At 40.8% G+C, this 10,543-nt stretch overlaps 1 protein-coding gene across 2 annotated transcripts; it reads right to left on the bottom strand.

Moving 5' to 3' along the window:
• Window positions 1-3,315: 3,315 nt before the first annotated feature.
• LOC106602787 (uncharacterized) lies at window positions 3,316-10,143 on the bottom strand. 2 transcript variants are annotated; one of them, XM_045717648.2, is made up of 12 exons: window positions 10,025-10,143; window positions 9,541-9,608; window positions 8,975-9,040; window positions 8,727-8,801; window positions 6,811-6,864; window positions 6,635-6,706; window positions 6,277-6,306; window positions 5,001-5,039; window positions 4,839-4,889; window positions 4,048-4,137; window positions 3,743-3,777; window positions 3,316-3,652 (listed from the first exon to the last, which is right to left on the bottom strand). In XM_045717648.2, the coding sequence occupies exons 2-11, from the start codon at window positions 9,592-9,594 to the stop codon at window positions 3,757-3,759; spliced, it is 552 nt and encodes a 183-aa protein (XP_045573604.1). In that variant the 5' UTR covers window positions 9,595-9,608; window positions 10,025-10,143; the 3' UTR covers window positions 3,316-3,652; window positions 3,743-3,756. The 2 variants fall into 2 exon arrangements, with proteins under 2 accessions (XP_045573604.1, XP_045573605.1); XM_045717649.2 differs by having other exon boundaries at window positions 6,635-6,703.
• Between the last annotated feature and the right edge of the window lie 400 nt (window positions 10,144-10,543).

Raw genomic sequence — 10,543 nt, 5'->3', positions numbered from 1 at the left:
CGTGATGGAGCACGTGGAGACAATAAGGGAGTGGATGACAGCCATATGGCCTGTCGTGAGGGAACATATGAAGAAGGCCCAACGCACCCAAGCCCAGGTCTACAATCGGAGAGCCCAGCCCTGAGAATTCCAGGAGGAAGACAGGGTGCTGGTCTTAATCCCCACGGCCGAAAGTCAGTTCCTGGCAACATGGCATGGACCATATGAGGTGGTCGAGAAGATGGGACCTGTCAATTACCGCGTACGGAAACCTCAACAGATTTACCACGTGAACTTGTTGTAGAAGTGGCAAGAGAGGACAGCCTTGGCCGTGTTATGGTCGGGACCCAGGACGCCAACGGCACCAGTGGTGGTCCCAAGCAATGAGGACCCTGACCCGTCCCAGAAGCAAGGGCTCAGGGAGCTTGTCGATCGGAACACGGCGGTGTTCTCCGAGAAGCCGGGCTGCATGACCCCCATTGAACACCACATCCGTACCCAGCCCAGCAAAACGGTAAGAAAGAGGCCATATCGGATTCCGGAGGCCCGAAGGAAGGCCGTGAAGCAGGAAGTGGAGGCTATGCTGAGGATGGGGGTCGTTGAAGATTCCCACAGTGCATGGTGCAGCCAAATCGTGTTGGTGCCCAAACCGGACGGTAGCTTCCGCTTCTGTAACGATTTCCGGGGGGTGAACGACATCAGCTTTTTCGACGCATATCCCATGCCGAGGGTGGACGAGCTCATTGACCGATTGGGAAAGGCCCAGTACATCAGCACCCTTGACCTGACCAAAGGATATTGGCAGGTACTGTTTGCAGCCTCCTCCAGGGAGAAGATAGCGTTTTCAACACCAGACGGGTTGTATCAGTACCGGGTGCTACTGTTCGGTCTCCATGGAGCCCCGCCCACATTCCAACGGCTGATGAACAAAGTACTTCGACCCCACCAGCAGTACGCAGCGGCCTATTTGGATGACATCATCATCCACAGCCAAGGTTGGGAAAAGCACTTGACGCGCCTCCAGGCGGTGCTGGACGCACTCAGACAAGCCGGGTTGACCGTGAACCCCAAGAAGTGCAAACTAGGTTTCGAGGAGGTGGAGTACCTGGGGTATTTGATCGGACGGGGGAACGTCAAGCCCGAGGAGAGGAAGGTTCACGCGGTGCGTGACTGACCCATTCAACGCACCAAGACACAGGTCAAGTCCTTCCTGGGACTGACAGGATACAACTTTCTGAAGTAGTTTTCTCTAGTTTATTTTCCCTTCTGCGTTGACAAATATTGAAGCTAAAGGGGAATCAGCGATTAATTCTAATACGTTAGTAGTGCAGCAAGGAGGAAGCCTGTATAGAATACAAATATTTAAAAGACTGCATCCTGTTTGCAAAAAAGGCACTTAAGTAAATCAAAAAAAAAATGTGGAAAAGAAATGTACTTTATGTCGTGAATACAAAGCGTTATGTTTGGGGCAAATCCAACAGAACACATCATTGACTACCACTCTTCATATTTTCAAGCATGGTGGTGGCTGCATCATGTTTTGGGTATGCTTGTCATTGGCAAGGATTAGGGAGTTTTTTAGGATAAAAATAAATGGAATAGAGCTAAACACAGGCAAAATCTTAGTGGAATACCTTGTTCAGTTGCATTCAAACAGACAAATTAACCTTTTAGCAGGACAAAAACCTAAAACACAAGGCCAAATATACAGTGGAATTGCTTTCTTAAACGACTTTGAATGTTCCTGAGTGGCCTAGTTACTGTTTTCACCTAAACCATTTTGTAAATCTATAGCAAGACTTGTAAATGGCTGTGTAGCAATGACAGCGGCTGAATAATTTTAAAAGGAATAATGTGCAAATATTGTACAACCCAGGTGCGCAAAGCTCTTAGAGACATACCCAGAAAGTCTCACAGCTGTAATCACTGCAAAAGATGGTTCTAACATGTATTGACTCAGGGGTGTGAATACTTATGTAAACGAGATATTTCTGTATTTCATTTTCAATAAATTTGCTAACATTTCTAAAACCATAATTTCACTTTGTCATTATGAGGTATTCTGTGTAGATATATATTATAAAAATATATATTTAATCCATTTTGAATTCAGGCTGTAAAATGTGGGGTATGCCTACTTTCTGAAGGCACTGTATTAGGCCTGGTTTTAATACTTGTATTCTTTCTGACTCCCTTACTTGAGTTAATCACTGATCTTAAATTACTTGATAGGAAGCCTAAAAGCAAGAGATCAGTGACTTTCAATGTGGCACCGTCATAGGATGCCACCTTTCCAACAAGTCAGTTAGTCAAATTTCTGCCCAGCTAGAGCTGTACCGGCCAACTGTAAGTGCTGTTATTGTGAAGTGGAAACCTCTAGGAGTAACAACGGCTCAGCCACGAAGTGGTAGGCCACACAAGCTCACAGAAAGGGACCGCCGAGTGCTGAAGAGCGTAGAGCGTAAAAATCGTCTGTCCTCGGTTGCAACACTCATTGCGGAATTCCAAACTGCCTCTGGAAGCAACGTCAGAATGGGTTTCCATGGCCAAAAAGCTGCACACAAGCCTAAGATCACCATACGCAATGACAAGCGTCGTTTCGAGTTTTGTAAAGCTCGCCGCCATTGGACTCTGGAGCAGTGGAAATGCGTTCTCTGGAGTGATGAATCACGCTTCACCATCTGGCAGTCTGATGGACGAATCTGGGTTTGGCAAATGCCAGGACAACGTTACCTGCCCCAAAGCTAGGTCCAGACGAGCAGGTGTCCACATACTTCTGGTCATGTAGTGTACTTGTTGGTAATGTTTCTCGTATTTGTTTATTTTGTATGATCATCCGATTGAACCTGGCTGCTACTGTAGGACCCAGAAGACTTTCTTTTAGTTTGGAATTCTGTTACTCTACAATACACAATATATATTTATGTCGATTTGGAGGCCTATGCAGTGAAATGTATTTTGCAGTGACATTCAATGCTTATTCTATATCGTCAAAATATGCTAATATAAAGCTTAGCAAAAGCAAATGAAAAATGCTGGGAAATAGAATTTATTCCCTGTGATATGACTGTTCAAATTCAAAATATTATTATATATTTTTGACTTTTATGGCCATGAAGCGTTACAGTTACTGGTAACTCCTTTTTCAGTAAATTAAACGAATGGACATGGTCATTATCAACAGATATCCATCGATCCACACTGTCCACTTGAAATGAACATCTACAAATGTTGTACTGTTAAAGAATAATTTAATAAAATGAACTGTTTAATCAAATAACTTATTCTACTCTTCAAATTCACACAAATACATTATACAGGGAAAACACTCAATGATTGCTTGTAAACATACTTTAATTGCCTTTACTAAAATACATGGCATAAATTAAATGTAGCAAAGAAAAGATTGTAAGGCAGATAATGTCCACCCATACTCTCTATTGCCTACTGCAATATCAATGATGCATGCTTACTATGCTCATTACAATAGCTTTCGCTAGAAACTTCAAGGGGAAAAACTCTAAAGGACAGTAGATTAACAGTGCACTCTACATTGATACTCATAACCATACTACTGTAAATACCCCAATTAATATCAAAAGGCCATATTGAAGCATCAAATCATCTGGTCTTCTCTGGGTCGGCAGACTTTGTACTTCCTTCAAGCTGGTAACTAAAAGAACAGCAGGAATAATGTAATGAACGAAATACATTGTGTCGTAATTTTTTTGTCAAAGGACTTTACAGCATAATTAAGACTTACATTCAGTTTCCATTCTATGGTTGCACATGAGGTACCTGTGGACCAAGAAAAATGTCACTGTCATCCCCTAAGCTATAGATGACATCTTGTAAAAGAGTAGGTAGAAAATACATAAATCACTAGCACACTATGTTCAGGAAAGGAGTTGTATTTCAGTCAAAAGTTAACTGTCATTGTTGTATTCCTTAAACCACAGATGACATATAGTAATAGAGTAGGAGAAAAGAAGGTAAATCACTTGCAAATGGTGTTCAGTAAAGGAGTTGTAGATATAGTTATGATAGATAGAGTTCTAGCCTTCCAACCTGGCCTGTCTGCACTGTCTGCTCCTGCTGAGCTGGCTGCAAAGGATCCTGGGAATGAGGAAGCTGGGAGTTGTATGGTGGGAATGGGATCTGCAGAAAAAAGAGCACTTGTAGTCTTGGACACTAGAGCAGGGGTTTCCAAACTTCTTGCATCTGGGACACCTTTTGTGATAACAAATTTATGAGGGACCCCCTCATAACATTATAACACAACTCTTTAGAGTTCAATAAAAATAGCATACAAGGAGTGTTACTATGACTTCTGCAGTGTATGGCCGGACTAAGTCTCTGACCCTGGAAATAACATTTTAAAGGACCCCACTTTGCATGTTGCAGTTTTAAAGTTAATTTCTTGCAACTCTGAAAATGTTTAGTTTGGGCAGGGGTAACACTTAGCAATTTTAAAGCTTAAATTACAGTGAATTATGTTCAAAACAAATAGTTGAACATTTTTATAATTGATGACTACTGTGGATACCAATATCCCTTTGAGCCTCCCAGGCCCATGTTGCGCATATACGGCCAAAGAACATACATTGTGGCGAATAATATTACATTGCATTATATTGCACCCTCTAAACTCTTTCCACTGATCCTTTCTCCAAAATTCGTTTAATCCGTTGTTGCTAGCAATATTCATAAAAAGAAACAATAAATTAAAATCTGATATATTTTGAGATTTGGCCACAATATCCCAATTTGCCCCCTGCTCTATAGTATCTGTAATCAAGGAAACGTGTACATCTTTGCACCCATTACAATAACTAAAGGCCAAGAAAGGGATGTCCTACATTGGGTCTTGGCTGTGGCACCGTTTGTGGTTGATATTCATATGGGAACAGCTGTGAAAAGATAAAACAAAAATAAAGCAAATAAATGCATAAATGCTAACATTAGTCCGAAAATTCCAGAAAAAATGTATTAAATTTTTTTGACAGATTAAACGTACTCACGTTTGGAATCTGTGGCATCTGAGGGATATTTGGCATCATCTAAAACAAAAAGAAATAGCTATAACTTCATTTAAAGACAGAATGGATTAACTAAGATACAAATGTTTACACCAGATTAAACGTATTGTTTATCTTTAACTTGATATATCCAGGTCAGAGTATGCGTTTATATGAATATGAGGGTGTACTTACTACGTGCACATGCTAAAAGTAAGGAAGGAGGTGGGTAGAAAACTAAGTGTTTCATTGTTGCAAAGTATTTATAAACTACAAATCAGATATCTTAAATGTTTCGTTCATTTTTGTTATATTATCTAATCAATAGGCCATAGTTGATTATGGCCCAAAATGCCTGGTGTTCAAGGAGCTTTTCATTTTGATTGGGCTTTTTTGTTTAGAACCTTTATAACTACCTAAAGAAAAATCAAAAGCAACTCTGTATCTCTGCCCAGTCTAGCAAGAGTGGCCAAAAGGGTGTTTAGCATCCCCAGTGGCTCTGCAAGTGTGGATAGGATATTCTCCGCTCCTGTCCTGCTCTCCACACACAGTCGCATGAGCCTGAAGCCACAGACTGGCAAAACTTGTGTTTAAAAAAAAAATATTCTAAAAATGAATTCAAAGGCAGCAACACAGAATTTCTTGTTTAATTTGTAATTAATTCTAAGTAAGTCACAGCCTATATGCTCAATGTATAAGCCATAATGATTTAATATAATGAAGTGTTGTTTAAATGCTGAGTGCTAAATGTCCGTACCACACTACTCTGTCGCACTCGCAAATACTTCAAAATGTATTTATTTGTAGGCTATAGCCTGGAAATAATTGAAATAATCTAGCCTAAATAATATATGTTAGGCTCCCTGTCTGGCTCTTGACCTATTTACAGTGTTTATATGCTGTTTAATATGACATGTAGCCTATTTTAAATGATGTGCACCTCTTACATTCACCTTTTCATGTTTATTCAAATAATTTTCATTAAAATCATTTGATTGTGTTTCAATACTTCAAAACCAAATGGTAGGTCCAGTTAGTCACAAAAATGAATGGGTGTTGGTTAAATTTGGAGCACCGTCTTTTTTTTCTTGTGAGTGCAGAGCGGATTTTAGCAGAGAGAGTGTTGGAAAGGACGTGGAGCTCAGGAGTTGTGTGCGAGCACCGCTCCATGAGGGATGCCCTGGATTTCAAACCGCTAAATTCGGCTCACCTACTCTGATCCAGCTCCCACTGAAATAAAATGAATGGTTGCAAACAAGTAAATGATATCAGGATTTACCTTATGCTGCGCAAAATCATAGGGGTAGTACTTTAAAATAGGGGGAAAAGAAACAGAGAAACAATCATTAAAATACTGCAGTATAGATAAAATACATTCAATGCAATCTGTGCTTTAGTAAGATATTAAATGGATGGGTCTCTTAAAAAACACATACATTATAACAACCCTCATTTCCTGCTGTGCAATTTGGAATGTACCATGTCATAACTTTACCAACTTAAAGTCATGAGTCAACTGAACTTCAATAGAGCCTATCACATTTCATATAGCTGTAATTGAAGAGAGATTTCTTCACATACTACAACACCTATAATTCTGTGGAGGGATAAGTAACTCAACTTGAGACAACACTTACAATTTCTACACTCTTTCTTCCTGGGGCCTTAGGTAGGGAATATTTGATGAAGGCTTGAGAGGGATAGGACTGCTGAAAGAAAATAAAGCGGAAAGTTAAAATAAATGTTCAATGTGGCGGATGGTTGATATATTAAAGAAGGTGAAGTATGTTTTAGTAGTATCTATAGTATTTACTGGTCCATTGATCTGGCCACCATTAGACATGCCAGGGAATCTCTGTGGAAACACCTGTAATATAAAGTAAAACAAACAAAACAGTTACACATTACAAATAAATACACTGCTCAAAAAAATAAAGGGAACACTAAAATAACACATCCTAGATCTGAATGAATGAAATAATCTTATTAAATACATTTTTCTTTACATAGTTGAATGTGCTGACAACAAAATCACAGAAAAATAATCAATGGAAATCCATTTTATCAACCCATGGATGTCTGGATTTGGAGTCACACTCAAAATTAAAGTGGAAAACCACACTACAGGCTGATCCAACTTTGATGTAATGTCCTTAAAACAAGTCAAAATGAGGCTCAGTAGTGTGTGTGGCCTCCACGTGCCTGTATGACCTCCCTACAACACCTGGGCATGCTCCTGATGAGGTGGCGGATGGTCTCCTGATCTCCTCCCAGACCTGGACTAAGGCATCCGCCAAATCCTGGACAGTCTGTGGAGCAACGTGGCGTTGGTGGATGGAGCGAGACATGATGTCCCAGATGTGCTCAATTGGATTCAGGTCTGGGGAACAGGCGGGCCAGTCCATAGCATCAATGCCTTCCTCTTGCAGGAACTGCTGACACACTCCAGCCACATGAGGTCTAGCATTGTCTTGCATTAGGAGGAACCCAGGGCCAACAGCACCAGCATATGGTCTCACAAGGGGTCTGAGGATCTCATCTCGGTACCTAATGGCAGTCAGGCTACCTCTGGCGAGCACATGGAGGGCTGTGCGGCCCCCCAAAGAAATGCCACCCCACACCATGACTGACCCACCGCCAAACTGTTCATGCTGGAGGATGTTGCAGGCAGCAGAACGTTCTCCACGGCGTCTCCAGACTCTGTCACGTCTGTCACATGTGCTCAGTGTGAACCTGCTTTCATCTGTGAAGAGCACAGGGCGCCAGTGGCGAATTTGCCAATCTTGGTGTTCTCTGGCAAATGCCAAACGTCCTGCACGGTGTTGGGCTGTAAGCACAACCCCCACCTGTGGACGTCGGGCCCTCATACCACCCTCATGGAGTCTGTTTCTGACCATTTGAGCAGACACATGCACATTTGTGGCCTGCTGGAGGTCATTTTGCAGGGCTCTGGCAGTGCTCCTCCTGCTCCTCCTTGCACAAAGGCGGAGGTAGCGGTCCTGCTGCTTGGTTGTTGCCCTCCTACGGCCTCCTCCACGTCCCCTGATGTACTGGCCTGTCTCCTGGTTGCGCCTCCATGCTCTGGACACTACGCTGAAAGACACAGCAAACCTTCTTGCCACAGCTCGCATTGATGTGCCATCCTGGATGAGCTGCACTACCTGAGTCACATGAGTGGGTTGTAGTCTCCGTCTCATGCTACCACTAGAGTGAAAGCACCGCCAGCATTCAAAAGTGACTAAAACATCAGCCAGGAAGCATAGGAACTGAGAAGTGGTCTGTGGTCACCACCTGCAGAACCACTCCTTTATTGGGGGTGTCTTGCTAATTGCCTATAATTTCCACCTGTTGTCTATTCCATTTGCACAACAGCATGTGAAATGTATTGTCAATCAGTGTTGCTTCCTAAGTGGACAGTTTGATTTCACAGAAGTGTGATTGACTTGGAGTTACATTGTGTTGTTTAAGTGTTACCTTTATTTTTATGAGCAGTATAAAATTACTCTACTATGTAATTAAGACAAAACTCCAGTGTAACTGCTAAAGTTCAAGATGATTACTCATCACAGTCTGAATTAAATAGGCAAATGATAAGTCAAGTGAAAGTAAATCATTAAGTAAGTAATAACTTAAGTAATTGCTAAGTAGGTCATTAAGTCACTAAAGAGACACTACTTCGATCATATCATTTTAGAGAGGTCTCATAGTGAAGATGATATAAGAGCATACTATTTCCATGCTGACAGGGCCGTTCAGTCCAGGCTGAGGGTAAGGCTGGCCTGCTGGGTAGAGGACTTCATTCATCTGGGGATTAAACACTTGGGTCAAAGGTCAAAGAAACAGAAGTGTCCTCAAATTCATTTCAGTACTTAATCTTCTCATGTTCTGTTTGGTTTCATACTATGTTGAACAACACAAAGAGAAAGAAGGTGACCAACATAATGCAGTAGAATATTACAATATGCATTTGCTCTTACTTGTGTGGCTGGTCCTGATTGCCTTGGACCCCCATAGTGGGGCAAGTAATTGAAGAAAGGTTGAAGCTGTGAATATTGAACAAATACTAAACAATCACAATTTTGACAAAGCCGTAGTCAATTTAAAGGAATGACAGACTGTTGACAGACACACAGTGGAAAATGAGACGTGAATAATGTGCTCTGAACTCTTAACACCCAACTATGTTCTTTTAAGGCCAGATTCTGGAAATAGATCATGATACGCTTGGAAAGTGAAGACATCATAGAATACAAAAGGTAATTAACTAATAGGATAACTGAATTGTTTTACCCCACAGTTAATCAAGACGATTAGCTAGCCAGTTCAAAGTATTAACAGTTAGTTAACAATTGCTCATAAACTAGCTACCGTAGCGATGCCATGTCAATAACCTGTCTCCAAAAATGACAAGGGTGTCTCCAGTTGTTTACAATTTTTCCATTGTGACGCGCACCCTTGCACATCCACTTTCTATGCGTATTCAAATTCCTATTCTTGAGAAATACAGTAGTAAAGTTTTCCTTGGCCATTTTTTTAAACTTACAGGAGCTGCAGATATTGAGCTGGCCAAACAAAGGCAGATAATGGTGATCTTCATTTTCAGAGGAGAACCTTGCACATGAAAGAGGGTATAATGTTAATTTAACACCCTCCAGTGTCGAAAAGTAGTCAACTCTATTACATAAGACACATTTTAACACTGAACACCAGTGCTGAATGACTGCAACAATAACCAGTGTTGGTCAGTGTTCAGTTTTAACGTATTTCTTACAAAAATTCTGTGAAAGTCTTAAAGTCTTTAACACTTACAAAAGTCTAACAATATTTCTGTGTAGGTTGGGACAATATAGAGACACTTTGATTGTTAAATTTAACTCTATTAAAGTTAACACTTGCAATTTTGCTGTGTGAATCCTTAGGCACCCAAAGCATTCTGTATATTCATTAGAATAAAGAATCCCATAGCATTATATTGTACAACATCCAGATAAAATGCATTTTGAGTAAACAAGATCTAGCCACATTACCTTTGGTGATACCAGCATAGATGAGGAATATGGAGGGTCATACAGTACAGAGGTCTATCTCTGCTTTTAAACAGTGTCAGCTGAGATTTCAGCCAACCAACATTGACCTGCTGTGACACTACATAGAGAATGAAAATGTGGCTGTCTAGTCGTGAGCTTTGGTAAATGACAGTGGTCAGATATAGTATAGTAATCATAAACGCAGGGAATGGATAATTACACTGTCTGCAATAGTGCACACTTCAGCACATTTACTGGAAAGCACATCATATCTTATTGCAAACAGAGAATATTATTTGGTACGTTTGAATTCAATCCAAATGCAGTCAGTGAATTTGATGAATCCAATTATATTGTATGATGATATTGCTATATCCTATAATATGTATGATATTGTACAGTCTTTAAGTGTGTAACCTGCTTGGTTGCTGTAATCTTTGACCTTCTTTCAAAGCGTCAGCTGTTTTGTTTTAATACTTTGAGTGTGTATGTAACAAGATTTTTTTTCCCTGTGTGAAA

The sequence above is a fragment of the Salmo salar genome, chromosome 04 (genome assembly GCF_965601325.2).
Source record: "Salmo salar chromosome 04, fSalSal1, whole genome shotgun sequence".
Classification (NCBI taxonomy): domain Eukaryota; kingdom Metazoa; phylum Chordata; class Actinopteri; order Salmoniformes; family Salmonidae; genus Salmo; species Salmo salar.
Note: the sequence above shows the minus strand (reverse complement) of the source record. Positions and strands in the feature narration are given on the sequence as shown.

Excerpts from the sequence above, each read along its gene's own strand:
- LOC106602787 (XM_045717648.2), bottom strand. The coding sequence starts at position 9,594 with ATGAAGATCACCATTATCTGCCTTTGTTTGGCCAGCTCAATATCTGCA. Across the intron at positions 4,890-5,000 it reads AGATGCCACAGATTCCAAAC|CTGTTCCCATATGAATATCA; the intron begins GTGAGTACGTTT and ends ATCTTTTCACAG. Across the intron at positions 4,138-4,838 it reads TGCCACAGCCAAGACCCAAT|ATCCCATTCCCACCATACAA; the intron begins GTAGGACATCCC and ends TTTTTTCTGCAG.